Source organism: Lithobates pipiens, unplaced genomic scaffold (assembly GCF_037356315.1).
Source record: "Lithobates pipiens isolate NorthernLeopardFrog02 unplaced genomic scaffold, aLitPip1_a1.2 Scaffold_23, whole genome shotgun sequence".
In the NCBI taxonomy this organism is placed as follows: domain Eukaryota; kingdom Metazoa; phylum Chordata; class Amphibia; order Anura; family Ranidae; genus Lithobates; species Lithobates pipiens.
The window spans coordinates 42,744,666-42,768,269 of NW_027507785.1; the positions used below are offsets into that span (position 1 = coordinate 42,744,666).

A 23,604-nucleotide genomic window follows, 5' to 3' on the forward strand; every position below is an offset into this window, starting at 1 on the left:
AAAAATTATATATTTTATATATATATATATATATATATATATATATATATATATATATATATATATATATATATATATATATATATATATATATATATATATATATATATATCCACCAGCAATAATGGAATAGATTGCTGCTCATCGGTTTTTAATTTGGTGGCTCCATTTTGGGCTCTTATTTTCAGAGTTGTCACCCTAGACCAGGACTGCAGAACACCTCCCCCTCCTCTTCTCCATAAGAGAGGGGGAAGTGTTCTATATTCCAGAGATAACTGGGAACAATGTAACTAATAAGAGTGAATCATAGGCAGCAAGCACAGGAAGTTAGCCTACTTTTTTGTGGCAGGACGAACAGATTTTTTTTATTTTATTTTTTATTTTTTAGCACTTATAGACCAGGTATAATAAAATGCTTTCAAAGATACATTTAACACCTCAAAAGGGAACAAATAAGAGAAGTTCATGGTTTACACTCACTTATGCTGGGTATACAGGCAAAATAAAAAAATAAAAAAGAAGGGAAAGGAAAGGCCCGATTCAGCAGGAACTGGACGACTTTCAGCCGGTGTGCACAGCTCCCTGTCCGACAAGCGGTCTCAGGACCGGCTGCTCTTAAATGGGCATGCTGGAAAACCAGCATCCAATTGGTGCTGACAGCCAATGGCTGTGAGCGCTGACCGGTCTTTTCTGGCCCCGTCAGAACACAATAGCAAAGCGGAGGAGATCACTGTACCAACATTGTGCAGTTAGTATAGCAATCTGTCAGTTTTTTTTTTATATATAAAAATAAGTGTGTACCAGGCTTTAGCATTTACAGCATATATCATCCAAGATACACTACAAGCATTCTATCATAATGAATCAATAAGCACAAAGCTGCAGCCCCTCCTGCTATTCGCAAAACTATAAAAAAAAAAAAAAAAAAAAAAATCATCCACAACCCTTAGAAATGGATGGGGGAAAAAAACAAACAAAAAAGCCATCGACGCTGAGGGTTTTAAATAGGAAGTCAGCTGTGCTGAGACAATTTCCCTCCCCGGGAGGGGCAGACGGCTGTGTGCTGACAATTTATGATCTGTCACATATGTCTGGAGCTCCAACCTAAAAATGTCCACAGGGACTTGTTGATTGAAAGTGGGTATAGTCTGTTAGACAGAAGCAACTCAATTCCTATAGCAACAATAGATTTGCTAACCTGGTGACGCACAGTAACCATACAACTGAACACTGCTCACTGCAAGGTTTCCTGTACGGCTACAAAAGGTCAAGTAGATGAAACCCCCAACAAGATGGCACTTGGCTTTCTAAAGCGCTGTGTATAAAACCACTCTGCTTTTTTCCCCTGAAAATCCAATTTTTCATTTTAGTGCTGTTGATCTTCTTCAGCTAATTAGGGTGCACTTCATTACAATGTCGGCTAATCATCACTGCTCTGGACTGATGTACCGATGGCGACAGGTCAACCACTTGCTTCAGGTTCACTTTAGGTACATGCATTGTGACTGGGTATATGACTTGCGTCAAGGGTGGACCATGTCCAATTTACTGATCAAGATCAGGGTGGACCATGTCTGCAATTACCTGATCATAACAAGAATGGGCCAGGTCTGTGCAATATGTGTTAGCATGGCTGCTCGTAGTGTCTAAGGGTGTATGCCACTGATGAGGCTCGATCTCAACTGCGATATTCAGATGGTAGGGTCAGAATTTGGTGTAAACATGAAAGCATGGATCCATCCTGCCTTGTATTAAGGATTCAGGCTGGTAGAGTTGGTGTAATAGTGTGGGGGATATTTTCTTGGCACACTTTGGGCCCCTTAGTACCAATTGAGCATGGTTTAAATGCCACGGTCTACTCGAGTATTGTTGCTGACCATGTCCATCCCTTTATGACTACAGTGTACCCATCTTCTGATGGCTCCTTCCAGCAGGATAATGCATCATGTCACAAAGCTCCAATTATCTCACCACTGGACAATGAGGTCACTGTACTCCAATGGCCTCCACAGTCACCACATCTCAATCCAAGAGAGCACCTTTGGGATGTGGTAAACCAGGAGATTTGCATCATGGATGTGCAGCCGCTATCATGTCAATATGGACCAAAATCTGAGGAATGTTTCCAACACCTTGTTGAATCTATGCCACGAAGAATTAAGGCAGTTCTGAAGGTAAAAAAGGGGGCCCAACCCGGTACTAGCAAGGTGTACCTAATAAGGTGTCTGCCGATGAGTGTGTATATGTATGCATCCATGAGAGAGAGAGGATAGAGAGGAGGATAGAGAGGAGGATAGAGAGGAGGATAGAGAGAGATGGAGCTCGCGGAGAGAGCGCAGATAGAGGTTTGACCTCACCTCTGTGCTTCCTGTACACTTCCCATCTCCCAGCATCTGAAACATGTCACACTGGCATAACTGTGCAATTAAGTAGAGCCTTATGGGCATGCAGTGTAAAAGACTACCCACTCCGTTTGATAATTGCCATGCAAAAAAGATGTATGAAGACGATTAAAACAATATGGCCATTTATAATATTTTATATTAAAAGTAATCTATTTCACAATTTTAACACATAATTGGACCATGGGGCCATTTCTGTTTTATATCTGCCTACCATTCTTTTTCAAACAGATCTATATTTTTTTTTGTCTAAAAAATCTTTGCTGCCCAATACGGATTTCTTTGGCAGTCAGTTATGGCAAACCAATCTTATTCTCTCAGTTGTCCAAATTAAAGCTGAGCAGATAAGAAGTCTTGTCCTGAAGTCTGTACAGTGGGTCCTTTTTAAATGATAAACGTATTGCTAAAAGGAATTAAATTGTAACAAGGAGGCAACACTGAACAGACCTGGGAAGTATGCAATTTATTAGCGCACAAAGATTCATTAGAAGCTTTCTGTAGTTCTCTGCTCCTCTGAGGTCTGCAGACCCTCTGAGGAATTCTTCATTTACGTCTTGTTTCATACTGCATTCCCAGTCTGACGTCAGTCATGCACCCAAACACAGTGCATGAAACTAAAGTGAACCTGTCACAACTGGGTGTAGTACAAAGTATCGGAGCACCAGTACTGGCTATGCAGGACCTGGCAGAAACTGAACCCAATGCATGGCATGCAGATCTCAACTTTTAGCCTCCAAGAATGGGGAAGGGAAACCGAGGGGGTGGAGGCTAGGTGTCACCAGATCTCCAGTTCAGAAAATTGCAAATAAAACTATAAAAGCCATAAACCACCTTGACTTGATTATAAAAGTCAAATTTGGGACCACCCCCACCTGCCACCAGGTTCCCTATTAGTCAAGAACCGAATCATCATTTTAAAGGAATGGGTGGTGGGCTTGGCAAGAGGGAGGGAGAGATTAGAAAACAGCTTTTACAGTCCAGCTACCTCCATCTCTGGATCTTCTGATCGTATAAACCAGAGGTCTCTCAACTTCATAAACAAAGGGCCGGTTTAGTGTGCTTCAAACTTTGGGGGGGGGGCAGGCTGTGGTTAGCAGGAGAAGAAAATGTCCTGGTATCAGTGGAAGTAAACAATGCCTTATCATTGGTAATAGGGGGAGTAATAGTGCCCCATCGTTGGTATCAGCAGGCGATTTAGTGTCCCATCAATGGTGTCAGTGGGAAGAATAGTGCCCCATTGTCTGTGTCATTGGCAGTAACCATGCCCCACTGTTGCTGATGGTGGAAGGAATAATGCCCCAAGGGCCGGATAAAAGCAAGCACAGGGCCGCAGTTTGGAGACCACTGGTATAAACCTGTGTTCAGCCAGAACAGCCCAGCTTAGTAACAAGTTTTTTTTTTGTGTGTTTTTTTTAGTAAGTAGTATGCACTACTTATCAATGCCATGGTAGCCTAAAGGCGGGAACAAGACAACTAATGAAGCTTTGATGGTTTCACTGTTCCACTTTGATGGTTTCTCTGGATGGAAGTCCCCTGTGGCCTCCTTAATTTTACCTACCTTCTTTATCTAGCAGACCTGCTAAAAATCAGTCACCTAAACTGGTGGCCAGGAAGGTCTGTTGGCCAGCGAATGTGACGTCTACAGGTCAAAAACTCACCTTCTTTCTCAGGAGCAGCCTCCTCGTCTGGCTTATGGGAAGTGCAGCGATAACCTTTTTTCTTCAGCAGGTTACACAGGAAAATGCCTGTCAGTCCCATCATACAGAAGACCGGCACAATTGCCAACACAGCATACTGAGTCCGAGAGTCATCCGGGATACCTTTATGCGTACTGTTTTGAGAGGCCTTATGTGCGTTACTGGCAGCCTCTAATGTCCTAGGAGCTCGAGGCCGCAGAGTTCTCTCACCTGCACCAAGCAAAAGAAAAAAGATGAAAATTAACTAACTTATATATTTGTCACACTGGATTGAAGGAATACTAAGCGGGTGCAGAGCCCTTTGGAATAAACAATTACGGTGTTAATGGCCAGTGTAAAAAACAGTAACCGGAGGCGTTACTAAACATTCTTCAGTTTCTGGACTCTGAAGAGCTGTGCAAAGCAGCTTCTGTTCTGAAACTGCTAGATAATAGGAAAAATGTATCTAAACCCAAGGCGGCTTCATTAGTTTCTTATAACCCGCTTTTTCCTTTTTATCCTACAATCCTGCAAGTAAGGCCCCTTTCACACTAGTGGACTGATCAGCTTTGCCTGTCTGTTTTGCAGGTGGACCCCAATCGGACCATCCAGTCTCCTCTATGGAGCGGCGGGTGTAAACAGCCATGTCCGTTTAGACCCACCTACATCCGATCCCATCTGCTAAAAACAGATTGCAGTCAGGTGTAAATGGACAGGCGGTCCATTAACAGCCAACCACCCATATAGGAGAACGGGCTGCGTCCGTGTCTGCTCTGCAAAAGTGGAGCGCACAAAGACCAGCCGCCCACCTGTTCAGTGGGAAAAAGCAGACAGATTCACCGCTGAGCAAGCAGACTCCAACGGAGCCCTTCCCGTGTGGTTGGCCCAACACACCTCCTGTCCTAGCGTGACAAAGCTCACTAACTGGATCTATGAAGGAACATTGTCACCCTAGCATCGTGTTAGCACTAAAAAAACACCTCCCCTGCTAATGTCTATAACACAGAGAGAGGTGTTCTGTAGTTCTAATATACTTCCTGATAACATTGCTAGAGTAAGACTAAAGTATGCATATGAGAGCACTGACTATTTGGCATTATCAACTGATCTTTTTCCATACTTCTCAAGCGAAACCGAATGGATAATTGCCCAATAAAACAAATTTTTCTAAAGCATCAGTACCCAATAGTAATAGTTTAGTTGAAGGTGGAGCCTAGTAGACGGAGTCCGCTCTTGGAGTATAGGCCTATATCAATCAAAGAGTGAAATCTCCCTGACAAAATCTCAGGCTCCATTCCTGTTCCCCTGGAAATTGTGTGTTCCCAACATCTCCCCATTACCGGATTTATACCATAAAATAAATAAAATCTAGCAGGGATGGTGGTAGCCCATCATAATGGGCACAGCGGAGATCTCACCAACAGAGCCCCCCCCCCCCCCCCCCCCCCCGAAAGATAGAATAATCCATCAGACGGTTTAACTCTTCCAGCATCCACCATAAAAGTAAAATGTCTAGTTTGGGTGGACTGACCCTTTAAATGACCATGGTATTCTGCTTGATGCCATTCTGGAAGAAATGCTAGTTTCAGGGCAGCTTGCACCAGTGCAGAAAAATCGCAGTGCAACAATACTGCCCCAACAGTAGTACCACCTCCAGGAATTGACCAATAGCAGGACAGATTGAAGCCTCAACTGACAGTGGATATCCATGCTGACGTGAACACTAAAGGTATGGAACTGCTCACCTTCACATCCCACAGTTTCTGGAGGAGCCAGCCAGCAAGCGACACAGACGTTGGGACTTTTGGGTACTAGAGGGAAATGCCTGAAAGGAGACCGACAAAAAAGGACAAAATTTAATGTGCATTCCCACATTTCAGCAATATACACAACAGCCAAGTGCCACAACTGATGTGAAGTTCCAGGTGTTGAGATCAGACCAGGGAAAAGTCACAGCATAAAGCACACTAACACTTGTATATTTTTAATATTAACATACCACAAGTCAGGGCAACTTAAAGTCCAGTCTCAATCCCCCCCCCATTTATACATATTGTGTTATGCCACGTACACAAGACCAAACTTTCCATCAGAATAAACTGACGGTCTTTCCAACGGAGTTCCGCTGAAATGGACTTGCCTACACATGATCACAGCAAAGTCCGATCGTTTAGAACGCGATGGCGCATGACGGGACAAGAAAAAGGAAGTTCAATAGCCAGTAGCCAATAGCTGCCCTTGGGTCGTTTTTGGTCTGTCGGAATAGCATACAGACGAATGGTTTTCCCGATAGGAATTGATTCAATCGGAAAGATTTAAAACATGTTCTATTCCAGGTCCATCTTTTTTTTTTTTTTTTTCAAAAATTAAGTCAGATGAAGCCCTCACACGATTGGAATATCCGATGAAATGATTTTGTCTGACCTTTTCTGCCGGAAAGTACGTGTACGCGGCATTAGGCTCCATGCACACTGGAGCTCAAACTGCAGTTTATTGGAGTTTGGGCGTTTTTTTTTTTCCCAAGTCCATAAACTCCACTCTATGTTAGCCTATGTGTCCATGCACACATGGACGTTTTTTTAGCTTTAATGAGCAGTGGAGTTTATGGGCTTTTTTCTGAACACCAGAAATTCACGTTCAAAGTGCCGTTTTTCACCGCTGAAAAAATGACAAACGCAGATAAACGCTCAAACACGCGTAAGTGTTCGGCATTCTATTTTTTCAATGCATTGTGGGAGTTTGGAATGCAATGTGGAATTTTTGGAGTGTCCTCTGTGTATTTTTATTGAAAATGCCCATAAACACTCAAACGCTAGTACAAAACGCTGTTAAAAGCACGTTTTTTCAACCAGCGTTTTCTGCCAGCAATCTGGCTTCCAGAAAAAGCTTTTTTGAGCTTCAGTGTGCATGGAGCCTTAGATGTCTTCAGGCTGGTAACATGACACATGGGGTTGATTTACTAAAACTGAGAGTGCAAAATCTGGTGCAGCTGTGCATAAAAACCAATCAGCTTCCAGTTTTTTTTATTGGCAAAGCTTAGCTGATTAAGCTGAAGTTAGAAGCGGATTGGCTTCCATGTACAGCTGCACCAGATTTTGCACTCTCCAAGTTTAGTAACTCAACCCCGCAGGGACCTTTTGGCCTCATCTCCAGTGCTCAATGGGGCAGAGTGTTCTCTGCTCCACTGTATTACGAGTGCAGAGTGCCGTGATGACCACGCCTCGGGATGCGGACTTCTGATGCGTTGCACTCATAGAAGTGGATTGAATGACAGTGTCATTCAACATGGAAAGGAGCAGCACTAGATCGCAGAGCGGCAAGTCTACAAGGATAGCACTGGAGAGACTATTGCAGCAAAAGCTGGAATTTTTATTTAATTGATGGCCATCTATTCAAAATAAAAAACTAACTGGGCTTTAAATTGATCATATTATAAAAAAGGCAAATCCACTTTGCACTGCAAGTGTAGTCACTGTAGATCTCAGGGGGACATGCAAGGGAGAAAAATAAATAAATAAATTTTTGCTTGCACGTGATTGGATGAGAAAATCAGCAAAGCATCCCCCAATTTCAGAGCTTCCCCTCAGATCTACAGCAACTGCACTTCCAAGTGGACTTGGAGTGCAGAGGGGATTTACCATAATGTCCTTTTCACACTGCCACGACTTGAAAGTCGTGTAATATTACCCGGATTTCGCGGCCGCGATTTCAGGGCATGCCTGTGTAGACTTGAGGTTTAGGGACCTCGACTCACATCAAAGTCAGACCAAAGTAGTACAGGGTAATGTTAAAGACGGCCCCATCTAGAATATACAGTTCAGTTTTAGGTACAAGTCCACAACAAGAAATCTGTGGAACTGGAGAAAGGGCAGAGAAGGGCAACCAAACTGATAAGAGGGGCATGGAGGAGTTTAGCTATGAGAAAATATTAGAGGGAATTAATTTATTTTCTATTAAGAGTCAGATATGATCATCATGTATAAAATACACAAGTGGTCCATATGGCGAACTTGGTGTAGAGTTATTCACTTTTATGTCATTACAGGCAATAACGGGGCACTCTTTACTTCTGGAGGAAAATAGATTTAACCTACACATATGGAAAGGCTTCTTCACAGTAAGAGCTGTGAAAAAGCAGAACACTAGTTCTGGCCAGCTCAGAGATATACACACACACACAAATGCATTCCTAAATGCACAAGATATAACTGGATATTATCATTTAAAGTTAAATAACCCCAGGGGTAGTTGATCCAGGGAATAACCAACTGCCTCCTGGGGAAAATTTTGAATTTTTTTTTTATCCAAGCCCCCCCCCCCCCCCCCCCCCCCAGCAGCAAATTAGATCATGCTTAATTTTTTTTTTTGTTTGTTTTATTTTACCTTTCTCTGGATCAACTGTGGGTATAAGATTAAAGGTCAACTCTGGGCAAGCATCGAAAGCCACAAATTTAGTACATATGTGGGAAGATTTCCTGCCAAGGGACTACTTCATTCCGTCCTGAGATCTTAACACAACTATGTCTGGCAGGTCAGAGACCAGATTTGTTTTCTGTTGAACCCCAGGAACACTTCTAAATCTTGCCCATATCCCAGCCTGTGACTGGACAGTGAAAGGAGAAGCAGCAGAATGTTGGGCTCTTCCTCTAAGTCACTCCTGCTCTCTCGGTCCTCATTAAACCTAAGCATTACAGCTCTGCTTTTCACCCTCTTGAAACTCTGATGTACATGGATTAAGTAAAAGCTGACAAACATTCATTATCAGGTACTTTGTTGCCTGCATTAAAAATATATTAATGAATACAGTGCTGCATTCATTTGTGTTCTTTATATCTTCTTGGACTTCAGCATAAAACTTCTATGAATACCTAAAACAATTGGCATAGCCACAGATACAGAATGTTCAAAATTACCTGTGCATGTACCAGTTGGAGTTATGGGGATAAAAAAAAAAAAAAAAAAGAAGTGTTTGAAAAAAAAAGAAAAAATTTTTTTTAGCCTGTGCCACAAAGTCCAAAACCACACAGGACCATCTCGGCCCATGAAATGGTTCTCGTTACACACCTTGGTATGCAGTCTCCACACACAGCATCTGCACTTGGTGTACCGACTCTCAGCGCTATCCGCTTTTTCTTGTCACACTGGGTGTGCATACTGCAGGGGGCCAATCCATGACGGCTGGAGAACATGCCAGGGGCACAGGGCCGGCATCCAACCTTGGTGCCAATGCCAAAACCACAAACCTGCAAAGTTTAAAAAGCAAAGATTAGTACATGTCAGGAATCAGATACTGACCAAGCTTGGAATGGTTTACCAGATATTAGAGTGGAACCAAAAATAGGCAGACTTTTTAATGCAGAACAGACATAAAACGTCTCTTCTGCAGTAAAACAGTGCGGCTTATCCGGCTGGACGTCATGCTATTTCCAGTCAGGATAATTAAATCACCTTCCATCCATCGCTCTGCTATATGGTTGGCAGGAAGTGGTTAATGAAGATACCAGAGGAGTGAATATTTTAAATTATATTATTATTATTAGTATTATTAGTACTTGTATTGCACCATTAATTTACACACAGCTTTACATATACATTGTACATTCATATCAGTCCCTGCCCTCAAAGGCTTATCAGGCAAAGGTCCCCAACTCACACTCCTACATACACATACTGGGGTCAATTAACCTACCAGCATGTCTTTGGAGTGTGGGAGGAAACCTGAGTACGCGGAGGAAACCCACGCAGGTATGGGGAGAACATGCAAATACCAGGCAGGTAGTGTCATGGCTGGGATTCAAACCAACAACCCAAATGCTGCTAGGCGGAAGTGCTAATCACTTAACCACTGTGCTGCCTTCCAAACCTTTATTTCTATGTGGAGTCAGTGATTACATACATACATGGGGACAGCCATTTCTGCCCATGATATATGGTGATGCTTTTTAGGGTTGCACAGTTTCCACTTTTTTAAGACTGAGTACAAGTACTCCTCCCCCCCAAGTACTTGCTGATACTTTATTTTTTTAATGTCACGTGACAGTGGCACTAATATGCAGCACTGATGACGCGTTGACTGTGTCAGCAGTTTTTTTTTTTATACACATTTTTTTTATTTATTTTTTCAATGCTTTTTTTTTGGCTTGGTTTTAGCAAGAAGCTCAGAAATAGCAGCTTTATTATTTGGAACAAAGAACATGTGCTTTTTTAGTTAAAATAATTTGATTTAGCAATGCATACAAGTGCCCTATTTTTTTTATACGACGTGTGAAGTTTAATGACAGATCTATTTAAAATGCTAGGTTTTTTTTTTTTTTTTTTTTTTTTTTTTAGGTCTGACTGTAGTGTTCCTTTAATAAAATATTACTTTTGCATAAAATGCAATCTCACGCGAGCCAGAAAATCTGTACTGTAACAGGTCGGTGGGACAAGCCACGTCCACCGTACTACAGAGAAAAAAGGAACAAAAAGATGATTACCCCCTCTGGCTCCTTCCCGGGAGGACACTTTGTGCAAGGCATACACTGACCGCTGTCATCCTGGTACTCCAATTTTCCGCACACTTCTTCCTCCTGGCACAGAGCTTCCCAGACCTGAACCTGTGGAAGACAAAATAATTCTTAGAACATTTGCCACTAGTGCGCAGCCTTAACAAAAGGTGACGTTAAAGCCCAACTCCGGCCAAAACTAAAATTTTGATGCAAACAGAGAAGGGAACAGTAAGAACCTCTTGTTTTTGCCATTTGTGTTCCCATTATGGGGAGTTTCTCCCATTCCTCTCATGACAGGAAGTAGTAAGAAATCTCTCCAACAGGCCCACAGACAAACCACATCAATAGTAAAGAGTGGAAGGGTTAGTAGAACTTCTGACAATGTATATTCACTACTGTGTACCGGTCTTGGCTAGAACCACACACCATTTATTGTCCCGGAGTGCCATATGGACAGGAAGTGAAGGGAGATCTCACCCAAAGAGGGGTCACTGACCTGACTTAAACACCCCCCCCCCCCCAAAACATAGGGGAAAAGAATAAATACAAAAATAAAATAATTCTCACAGCTGTAGGCAAGTTTACCGAGAGCATGTAGTGAAGGAGTGGTCCCTCAGACCACACATCGCTGCAGATCCACTAATAGGAAAGTACATGGCAGTCGCGGGGGAACGCCCAACGCATTTTGCTCTGCATTTTTCCTATCTGATCATGGAAGCAGTAGCCCGATAGACCTCCCATGTATGTAAAAAAAAAAAAAAAAAAACCCTTTAATAATCAAATGAAATCAAATAAAAAAGGAAAAAAAAAATAAATAAAAAAAAATGGAAGTTCCATTTTTGGGTGGAACTCCGCTTTAAAAAGTGGACCTTCAGCCATTTTTTCAACTTTCCATCTATTAAATCTTCTGTCCTTGTTTTAACTTTGGATACTACAACATTTTTTTTCTGCCAGTAAATACCTTAAACAGCCCACTTCCTGTTTCTTGTCTGATAAAAAGCCTAGGCTTATGACATCATACACAGCTCTCTCTCGTTCTCTCGTGAGCGTTTGCAAGAAAGGAGGGGGGGGGATGAGTCATAAGAGGGCCAATGGGAGCTGCAGAACTGGAAGTGTGCCTCTGTGTGTCTATGTAAATCCAGGAAGTGAACAGGCAGCAGCTGCCCACAGTTAGGCCCCTTTCACAATGGGGCGGTGCGGGCATCGGCGGTAAAGCGCCACTATTTTTAGCAACGCTTTACCGGCGGTCTGCGGCCGCTAGCGGGGTGGTTTTAACCGCCGCTAGCGGCCACAAAAGGGTTAAAACCGCCAGCAAAGTGCCGCTGCAGCGGCGCTTGCCGATGGTATAGCCGCCCTGCCCCATTGATTTCAATGGGTGGGAGCGCTTTAGGAACGGTGCATACACCGCTCCAAAGATGCGGCTAGCAGGACTTTTCTTCAACGTCCTGCTAGCGCACCACTCCAGTGTGAAAGCCCTCCGGCTTTCACACTGGAGTGAAATGGGCCGTTTTTTTTCAGGCGCTACACAGGCGCCATGAAACCGCCCCAGTGTGAAAGGGGCCTTAAAATGGTTGCAGCCAGACTCAGTGGAGGGAGATTTCTGCAGCATATTTGGCAAGAACAGAATCACAGTATATATAAAATAATATGCAAAGTGGTTGGAGGGAAGCTTCAGAATGGCAAAGATGTTTTTATTACAAATGACGTGAGCAGATTGCAGTTCCTCTTTAAGTAAGCCAACGAGGAAGTTCGACTCTCACAGGATTGTCTGACGTTTCCCAGATTTATGTGGCTCGCCTTTCACAATTAAAACATTATTTTTCAAAATCCAACTCAGATGATCTATACCAGTGATGGAGAACCTTGGCACCCCAGATGTTTTTGAACTACATTTCCCATGATGCTCCTCTACACTGCAGTGTGCATGAGAATCATGGGAAATGTAGTTCAAAAAACCATTTGGGGTGCCAAGGTTCACCATCACTGATCTATACTCATTTCCACAGCCAAGTATATAAAAACAAAACAAAAACACACACACTATATCTTTAACTAACCATCTCCATTCCAAGTTTAGACTCTGCTTGAAGATGCAATAAATCTTGCAGCCCTGAAGGTGAACTCCGTTAATTACATAAAGAACATTAGATTGATGCAGAGGTTAAATATCCCACTCCGAGATGCATAAACTGCCTCCCAGCCCAATGAGCCTTCATTACTCAATGGGGAAAAAACATCACGTTGACCTTGTGCAAGTAAACACATATCAACGCCTTGTAAATATGAAGAGTTGCTCAATGCAGACTCAAAAATTTTAGGTTTCCAGCTATTAGACCCCCTTTCACACTGAGCCGCTTTCACGCAAAAAAAAAAAAAAAAAAAAAAAAAAAAGTGCCTGAAAAGCTCACGAAAACAATTTTCATTAATCACTTCAGCTCCGGAAGATTTGGCTGCTGAATGACCGGCCATTTTTTTGCGATTTGGCACTGCGTCGCTTTAACTGACAATTGCGGTCTTCCGACGTTATACCCAAACAAAATTGACGTCTTTTTTCACAAAATGGAGCTTTCTTTTGGTGGCATTTGATCACCTCTGCAGTTTTTATCTTTTGCACTATAAACAAAAGAAAGAATGACAATTTTGGACTTTTTGCTATAATAAATATCCCCTTTTTTTCTCAGTTTAGGCTGATATGTATTCTTCTACATATTTTTGGTTTAAAAAAATAAAATAAAAAAAAATAAAAAACCATCTCGCAATAAGCATATATTGATTGGTTTGCACAAAAGTTATAGGGTCTACAAAATAGGGGATAGATTTATAGCATTTTTATTTTTTATTATTTTTTTTAGTAATGGTGGTGATCTGTGATTTTTAATCAGGACTGTGACATTGTGGCGGACACATCGGACACTTTTGACACATTTTTGGGACCACTGAATGAATGAATGAAATACTTGTATAGCGCACAATGCGAACTGAATCGCCTCATTTATACAGCGATCAGTGCTAGAAAAATGCATTGATGACTGTAAAAATGTCAGTGACTGGGAAGGGGTGAACACTAGGGGGCGATCAAGGGTGTAACTGTGTTCCCTGCTTGATGTTTCTAACTGTAGGGGGAGGGGACTGACAATAGGGGGATGACCGATCATGGTTCCTAGCTATTATGGCCTGTACACACTTTCCGACGGAAAATGTGCGATCGGATCTTGTTGGAAAATCCGATCGTGTGTGGGCTCCATCTGACTTTTTCCGTCTGAATTTCTGACACACGTTTGAGAGCAGGATCTAAAATTTTCCGACAACAAAATCAGATTGTTTCAATTCCGATCGCACCCCCGCAGAGCAGTGGGCGCACACCTGCTACCCCGCTTAAAGGAGCCAACGTATAGCTACGACGGCTTGCGGGATCGTGCCGACCTGCCGCAGTATAATGACAGCGGCTGGTCGGCAAGCAGTTAAAATCAATGAATGCTTTCACATTGGGGGAAGTGCGCTGGCAGGGTGGTGAAAAAAATGCCCCTCTCCATTCAAATGAATGGAAAGCTCTTCAAAAGCGCCTGAAAAGCTCTTCAAAATTGCTCAGCGTTTTACTGGCAGTTTACAAAACGCCTCAGTGTGAAAGGGGCCTTAGAAAGGATGAATTTGATTGGTGGTTGTGGGTAACAGACAGTCTGGTGACCAACCCCAAGACCCCTTTCACACCGGGGCACTTTGCAGGCACTACAGCGCTAAAAATAGCACCTGCAAAGCACCCTGAAAGAGCAGCTGTGTCTCTAGTATTGGGGGGGGGGGGTAAAAGCGTCCCGCTAGGGGCCGAATAGCGCTGCAAAATTGGTGGTTGGCTAAAAATAGCTGCATTTTACCGCCGACGCACCCACCACCCCAATGTGAAAGGGGCCTAAGACATGGCATCTCCTGGGAATTGAAGCCCAGGCATATAGTTACAAGAGAAGCAAAAATGATACCCCAGCTCTACTGCCAATATGATGATCCATGAACTGTGGACTGGTGCTCTAGCCAGGACGTTCAAGCCCCAAAATGCAGTACTTTAAATCAGAAAAGGGCTGGCGACTCGGGTGCTCTTGAATAAAAGTTCTTTATTTGGTTATATGGGTACAGGCTACGCTGACGTGTTTCGGCTAAGCCGCCTTCAAAGCATTTGATGAAGGCTTCTTAACCGAAACACGTCAGCGTAGCCTGTACCCATATAACCAAATAAAGGACTTTTATTCAAGAGCATTTGAGTGGCCAGCCCTTTTCCAATTCAAGCCAGGCATATAGTTGTACGACCTTGAGCCGATTGATAAAGTGCCGGGAGCTGCCATCATCTCATTTGACATTGCCAAATCAGTTTATTGATCCTTTTCATCTGGAAGAGATATAAGAATAGGTATACAAATACTAATGTGGGAAGACCAAGGCACTCATGATCAACCTCATTGAAGCAACAAGAAGATTGGTTATCAGGAGCATGAAAGTGTATCTAAAAACAATTTACTATACAGCAGCTTACCAATCTTAAAATGAGGTGGCTGCACTCTAATTTTCAGGCTCCCCCCTCACCCCCACTTTACTTTCATATTTTATTCGAGAGCGGCCATGCTCACTCTTCCACTGCATCTACGGAGGGGAGCCATTGTGGTCACCCAGGCTAGACTACAAATTTCCCTGCCTTTGTTCATCTCCATCACAGGGGTTGGGAGGGGTAAAAAAAAAAAAAAAAAAAAAAAAAAGGGGGGGGGGGGGGGAGAAATGCAACGACCACATCTAAGGACTGGTAAACTGCAACATGTTACATTTTGATCTGAGGTTTTGTTTTTAAAGCCGCGTACACACGGGCGGACTGTATGGCCAACTTAGTCCGTCGAAACACATTTCAGCGGACAGTCCGCTCGTGTGTGGGCTTCAGCTGACTTTTTCAGCGTGCAGTCTGGCGTACTAAGTATTTCGGAATTTCCGTAATACTGTCCGTCATACTTTGGTTTCAGCGGACAATCCGCTCGTGAGTAGGCTAGTTCGACGGACTAAGAATGGCGCATGCTCAGAAAGGATTTACACGGCGAAAGGTTGCATTGCTGTGTATTCGACGTCCTATTTCTAGTCCCGTCGTACGTGCTGTACACGTCATCGCGCAAGCTTTCGACGGACTGTTTGTGCATCCGTGTGTGGTCAAGTCCGTTCATTCGAAAGTATGACGGACTGTCTGTCGGATTGTCTGACGGACTAAGTAGGCCATACAATCCGCCCGTGTGTACGCGGCTTAAGAAACACTGCTTATACCTATGCAATAATTGGGGCCTTTACAGACCATAACTGAACACACAAGGTAAAGATGTGCCTAGGCCACCCGGACAAGGTTAGATTATTGCATTCTCCATGTTGTATTAAAAGGCTCGGACTTACAGTACATCTATGAGGCATAGACATGAATACATCATTATATTGGTCCGACTTAGACCAACATAACTATGTATAAACCATTACTGTGGGATCCCTCTAGAACCTGGAAATCACTGTAAAACACCGCGCTATTCCAGCGATTTCCAAATGCTTTTGGGTTCTATGCGAATTGGCCGACCCGATGCATTCTGAACACAGGAGGTCGGCCACCCTGCACAAGCATGCATTTTTCTGAATGAATGCAAAGTGTTCTATAATAATTGGACGGAGGAGGAGATACGGACAATGACGTAATGTTCGCCACCTCATCCAGAGAACACTTTGTATTCATTCAGAAAATGCAAAGAATTCTAAGAATGGGGTCTGTGCTGAGCGCCTGACCTCTATTCACAAGGCATCAGAAGCAAGTGGAGATCACCGGAATAGCGGTATCTACTTCACTAATTTCCAGCTTCCAGGGGCATCAACCAAGTATGGTACATACAGTATCTCACAAGGAGTACCCACATCACATTTTTGTAAATATTTTATTCTATCTTTTCATGTGACAACACTGCAGAAATTACACTTTGCTACAATGTAAAGTAGTGAGTGTACATCTTGTATAACAGTGTAAATTTACTGTCCCCTCAAAATAACTCACACAGCCATTAATGTCTAAACCACTGGCAACAAAGGTGAGTACACCCCTAAGTGAAAATGTCCAAATTGGGCCCAAATAGCCATTTTCCCTTCCTGGTGTCACATGCCTCGTTAGTGTTACAAGGTCTCCGGTGTGAATGGGGAGCAGGTGTGTTAAATTTGCTGTTATCGCTCTCAGGCTCTCAAACTGGTCACTGGAAGTTCAACATGGCACCTCATGGCAAAGAACTCTGAGGATCTGAAAAAAAAAAGAATTGCTGCTCTACATAAAGTTGGCCCAGGCTATAAGAAGATTACCAAGACCCTGAAACTGAGCTGCAGCACGATGGCCAAAACCACAGCGATTTAAACAGGACAGGTTCCCCTCAGAACAGGCCTTGCCATGGTCGACCAAAGTTGAGTTCACGTGCTCAGTGTCATATCCAGAGGTTGTCTTTGGGAAATAGACATACGAGTGCTGCCAACATTGCTGCAGAGGTTGACATGTTGGGGAATCAGCCCTTCAGTGCGCCTCAGACCATACGCTGCACACTGCATCAAATTGGTCTGCATGGCTGTCACCCTAGAAAGATGAAGCACAAGAAAGCCCACAAACAGTTTGCTGAAGACAAGCAGACTAAGGACATTGATTACTTGAACCTTGTCCTGTGGTCTGATGAGGTCAAGATAAACTTATTTGGTTCAGATGGTGTCAAGTGGATGTGGTGGCAACCAGGTGAGGAGCACAAAAGACAAGTGTGTCTTTGCTACAGTCAAGCACGGTGGTGGGGGTGTCGTGGTCTGGGGCTGCATGAGTGCTGCCGGCATTGGTGAGCTACAGTTCATTGAGGGAACCATGAATACCAACATGTACCATGATATCATAAGGCAGATCATGACTGCCGCAGGGCAGTATTCCAACATGATAACGACCCCAAACTTATTGAGCATCTGGGGGGCATCCTCAAAAAGAAAGGTGGAGGAGCACAAGGTCTCCAACATCCACCAGCTCCGTGACGTCATCATGGAGGAGTGGAAGAGGACTCCAGTGGCAACCTGGGAAGCTCTGGTGAACTCCATGCCCAAGAGGGTTAAGGCAGTACTGGAAAATACCGATGGCCACACAAAATATTGACACTTTGGGCCCAATTTGGACATTTTCACTTAGGGGGTGTACTCACTTTTTTTGCCAGTGGTTTAGACATTAATGACTGTGTGTTGAGTTATTGAGTTGTCACATGAAAAGGTAAAATAAAATATTTACAAAAATGTGAGGGGTGTACTCACTTTTGTGAAATACTGTACATAGTCACATTGGTCCAAGGTAACTCTGCATAATATGCCTATGCCTGGAAATTTTCTGTACATTACAATGCTGATTTATAGTTTATGAATAAATGTTCTTATGGGCTACAGCGCTATCTTTATTTTTCTTAGGACGCATATACAGTATGTACTGAACAAATTTGTGTATTGGTCCATAGTAGTTCACAAAGCTGGGTTTTGATTTTAGTGGATCATTTTTTAAACAAAAATTAAGAAAGAAAAAAAAAAAAAAAAAAATGCATTTTTTTTTAATTACTAGAAAAAATTTAAATGGGGAAAAAAAAATAAAAAAAACAAAGAAACTTTCTATGGTGGTGGGGGCTCTATGGGCATGCCTTTGGCGTGGTATTAGGCACTAAATGAAATGTATCCCAACAACTGCAATATTGCAAGAATGTATAAAATCAGTGGTGGTTGACATTCTTGACAAGGGGGTCTTTAAGTGCAACCCCCAACATCAAAGGGCCACATATAACATTCAGTGTCAGGGACAGCAGACACACAACAGGATATAGTCAAAGACGAGGGACATGGCAAAGAGATGGTTAGAGACTGAAGTCACAATGAAAGAGGCTGCAGGAGATGGTCACAGACTGAGCATGCTAAAAGAGTTGTGGGAGATTGGGAACATACTATAGAAGACAATGTCCATCAGCCTCATGCAATATGCGTCCAGTCTAGGACTACTATAACAGGGTACTAGGGAAACACAGATAAGTGTCTGCAGGGGCACTAAGGGGCACAGAAAAAGAGCCAAATGAGGCTCCCAGGCCGCAGATTGTAGTTCAGAAGCCTCAGCATTGCGCCCAAAGCTCAGTGGCGGGCAAGGGAGGTTGGGTTACTATGTGGGGTTTCCAAACAGAACACTCCAAATGAAAGAACTTGGCAGGGTTTATAAAAACCGGATGGCTGCCAACTGATGCCAGCCACACATCCTATCATCGGAAACCACTTCAGCTTTACAAACTTGTGAAATCATAGTCCTTAGATCAAAAAGCACGCACAAGTAAATGGCTTCTCAACATATTCCCTCTTCTAACTGGACACGTTACTATATGAATGTGACTAAGGCCTCATTCACACCATATGTGCATAAAAACTGATGGAAAACATGCAAATTTCACTTGCATCGAATACTTTGAGTTTGTTCACACTATGTGCAGAGACATAAGCATGTGTAGGTCTCTGGAAGAACACAAAAGAAATCAAGTGTTTTCTATGTGCCCTGTTCACACCACAACGTTGAGGTCATTGGAGTTTTTTTTTCTGCTCCGAAAACTGCATAAAATGTTGCACATTTAGGCTTCATGCACATTGAAGCTCAAAAAGTAAATAAAAAAAAAAAAAAAAAAAAACACCACACTAACTTTTTTTTTTACAGCCCATCAACTCCCTTCTATGTTATCCTATGTGTCCATGCATGCACACATGGATGTTTATCAGCAGTGGAGTTTTTTGGGCCGTTTAAGGAAAGCCATAAGATCGCATTTAGGAGTTATTTTTCTCACCACAAAAAAAATGCCAAACGCTCATAAACGTTCATAAAATGTGGCTCACCAGCGTTTAACTTTTTTTATCCATTGAAAAAATAAATAATAATAACAACAACAACAACAACAACAACAACAATCTAAAAAAATGTTATTGCAAAAACATTAAAAAAAACTTTGAAAAACTCACTGCAAAGCTACTGGCGTTTTTATAATGCCATTTTAATGTCCAGTGTGCATGGAGCCTTAAGCACAGAACAAAATCCTCACAATACCTACACTAAATGCATAGTGTTGTGGCGTGAATAGGGCACATGGAGATCAATTGGTTTCCTTGTGTCCTTGCGAGGCCATACGCCAGGAATATGCTGGTCTCTTCACATGGTGTGAATGACACCCAAATCTATCATCTGGGTGAACAGTTGAGTTTATGCAGTAAAAAAAGGAAACCAAAAAAAGCCATTGGTCAGTGACATTATATATCTAAAAAATTATACAGGATTAATATAGCGCTGCGCTTTACAACATGAGGGCAGACAGTACAGTTACAATACAAATCAATACAGGAGGGATCAGAGGGCCCTGCTCATTATAATAATAAATTATATATATATATATATATATATATATATATATATATATATATATATATATATATATATATATATATATATCAGCATTCTCCCAGAGAGCCTCTGCTTCCCCCTCCTCTGGCAGCTGTGTCCCCTGGAGGCATTACAATTTAAAATGTCTTTTTGGAGGTTTATAAAAACTTTGTTTAATGGAGGGAAGGGACCTTAAGGCTACTTTTCACACTGGGGTCACCGAGCATTAGCTCTAAAGCACTGCTCATTTTAGCTGCGCTTTTTGGTCATTAGAGGGGTGCTTTTAACCCTCCGCTAATGGCCAAAAAAGGGGTTAAAAGCGTCCGGGGTTGTGGTGCTGCCCAGTCATTTCAATGGGCAGGGCGTATTGGGAGCACTGTATACAGCACTCCCAAACTGCCCCAAAAAATGCTGCTTTTGCAGGACTTTCCCTAAGTGTGAAAAAGTCGCACTGAAATGAATGGGGGGCGGTTTTCAGGCGTTATTTAGAGGCTATTTCTAGCTCAAAACACCTGAAAACCGCCTGTAAAGCCAGCCTAAATCTGCCTGCACTTTTCTCCTCAGAGCCAGGTGTAGCACAGAAGGCCATTTTATCTTATTGAGATCACCGCATTGCTTTCATGACTACATTAGACAGATGCTGTACGCACATTTGTGGTACATGGACAGCATAATAAATCAGCAAGAGAGCCATGTATTCACCACACAGCTGATTGTGGTTATAAAGCGATTGCGCAAGGCCTGCAACCTGGACACGCCATGAACAGATCTGTGTTCAGCAAGTCAGCCTGACAGAATAAGAATCTGGCGGTTTCTTATTACAAACATGAGCCTGTGTCCTGCATTCAGAAAACGATGTGAGGAAACCAAGAGACTCGCACAAGTAAATAATGGTGCATGGTTTACATGCACGTTCAGTTGGGCCTCAGACAGGTTGGGACTGTATACTGGCAAATGTAGAGTATAACGTTTAGGTCAACCTAAAGTAGAAGAGTACGTTTAGGATGGAATGGGGAAGGAGCAGAACACCCGTCAGCTTTTTACAGCTTCATGTGCTGACCATTTTTTGTATTTAACATCACCATTGGCCTTGAACCCTCTTGATGACGCTTTAGCCCCAGTTTACACCAGTGCGACTTTACCTGTCAAAGTGCATACAAGTCACACCCCATTTGTGCCCATGGAACTGTTCAAATTGGTGCGACTCAGAGTTGAACAGATTTGAAAAAGGTTCCTGCAATATTTTTGTAAGATTTCATGTGCTATAAACATCTTACCAAGTCGCACAGAATTGTTGGCAGGCCGCAAATTAAGTCACACCGACCGGTGGCTTTGTCATCATGCTGAAGTAATGCAATTTCAAAGCCTCATTCAGTGTAAGTAGGGTGTTCAAGTCTTTACAGCTATGAGGAGGTTCAAATAAAGACATCCCCTCACTTCCTGTCACTGTCAATGCAAGGCTAAAAAATGTGATTTCTTAGGCCAAAACTAGTGTTTTTTTTGTTTTACATCATTTCTGCAGGTGTCTGTTGCACATTTTTCCATGCCTTCCTATCTGATAAACACTCGTAAGGAGGACAGAAAGCGAGGGGGAAGTCTCTCCAATGGAGCCTCGGATAGCTGTAAAAGTAAGAACAGGAGGGAAAAAAAAAAAACAAAAAAAAAAAAAACACACAAATCAACCACACTTAAATATAAAACTGGCTGGTCTTAGGCCTACTATAATGCATCAGGTTTCCATGTTACCAGGGAAACACCATGAAGTTAAGTTGTGGGAGACAAGTCTGACCACAATTTGTTTTTTTTGTTTTTTTAATAAAAACACACACACACACACACACACACACACACACACACACACACACTTTTCTAAATATTTTATTATATCTCTTCATGTGACAACACTGAAGAAATTACACCAAGTAGTGAGTGTACAGCTTGTATAAGTAAATTTGCTGTCCCCTCAAAATAACTCAACACACAGCTATTAATTTCTATACCGATGGCAACAAAATTGAGTACCCCCCTGAGTAAAAATGTCCAAACCGGGCCCAATTATCAATTTTCCCTCCCTGATGTCATGCGACTCGTTAGTGTTACAAGGTATCAGTTGTGAATGGCGAGCAGGCGTGTTAATATTTGCAAAAATGTCCATATTGGGCCCAAAGTGTCAATATTTTGTGTGGCCACCATTATTTTCCAGCACTGCCTTAACCCTCTTGGGCATGGAGTTCACCAGAGCTTCACAGGTTGCCACTGGAGTCCTCTTCCACTCCTCCATGACGACATCACAGAGTTGGTCGATGTTAGAGACCTTGTGCTCCTCCACCTTCCGTTTGAGGATGCCCCACAGATGCTCAATAGGGTTTAGGTCTGGAGACATGCTTGGCCAGTCCATCACCTTTACCCTCAGCTTCTTTAGCAAGGCAGTGGTCGCCTTGGAGGTGTGTTCGGGGTCATTATTCTGAAATACTGCCCTGCAGCCCAGTCTTAGAAGGGGGGGGGGGGGGGGATTTCATGCTCTGCTTCAGTATATCACAGTTCATGTTGGCATTCATGGTTCCTTCAATGAACTGTAGATCCCCAGTGTCGGCAGCACTCATGTAGCCCCAGACCATGACACTCCCACCACCTGTGGGCAAGACACACTTGCCTTTGTACTCATCACCTGGTTGCCACCACACACGCTTGACACCATCTGAACCAAATAAGTTTATCTTGGTCTCGTCAGACCACAGGACATGGTTCCAGTAATCCATGTCCTTAGTCTGCTTGTCTTCAGCAAACTGTTTGCAGGCTTTCTTGTGAATCATCTTTAGAAGAAGAGGCTTTCTTCTAGGACGACAGCCTTTCAGACCAATTTGGTTCAGTCTGTTGCGTATGGTCTGAGCACTGACAGGCTGACCCTCCAACCCTTCAACCTCTGCAGCAATGCTGGCAGCACTCATACATCCATTTCTGTAAGACAACCTCTGGATATGATGCCGAGCATGTGCACTCAACTTCTTTGGGACGAGGCATGTTCTTAGTGGAACATGTCCTTTTAAACCGCTGTATGGTCTTGGCCACCGTGCTGCAGCTCAGTTTTAGGGTCTTGGCAATCTTCTTATAGCCTAGGCCATCTTTATGTAGAGCAACAATTCTTTTTTTCAGATCCGCAGAGTAATTTGCCATGAGGTGCCCTGTTGAACTTCCAGTGACCAGTATGAGGAGGGCAAGAGCGATAACACCAAATTTAAAACACCTGCTCCCCATTCACACCTGAGACCGTGTGGCACTAACCAGTCACATGACATTAGGGAGGGAAAATGGCTAATTGGGCCCAATTTGGACATTTTCACATAGTGAGTACTCACTTTTGTTGACAGCAGTTTAGACATGAATGGCTGTGTGTTGAGTTATTTTGAGGGGGATGGGAAATTTACACTGTTATACAAGCTGTACACTCACTACTTTGCTACAATGTAAAGAGTAATTTCTTCAGTGTTGTCACATGAAAAGCTATAATAAAATATATATATTTTTTTAAATGTGAGGGGTGTACTCACTTTTGTGAGATACTGTAAATATATAATTTATTCAGTCTGTCT

General features: G+C 42.8%; 1 protein-coding gene across 3 annotated transcripts in view; it reads right to left on the reverse strand.

Moving 5' to 3' along the window:
- RELT (RELT TNF receptor) overlaps positions 1-23,604 on the reverse strand; it is an 84,807-nt gene that overhangs the window by 16,527 nt on the left and 44,676 nt on the right. For all 3 annotated transcript variants that reach the window (XM_077451474.1, XM_077451472.1, XM_077451473.1), the window contains exons 3-6: positions 10,555-10,674; positions 9,143-9,321; positions 5,824-5,903; positions 4,061-4,309 (exon numbers count right to left, since the gene is read on the reverse strand). In XM_077451474.1, coding sequence (XP_077307600.1) covers positions 4,061-4,309; positions 5,824-5,903; positions 9,143-9,321; positions 10,555-10,674 — 628 coding nt within the window. The remainder of the gene's footprint in view (positions 1-4,060; positions 4,310-5,823; positions 5,904-9,142; positions 9,322-10,554; positions 10,675-23,604) is intronic.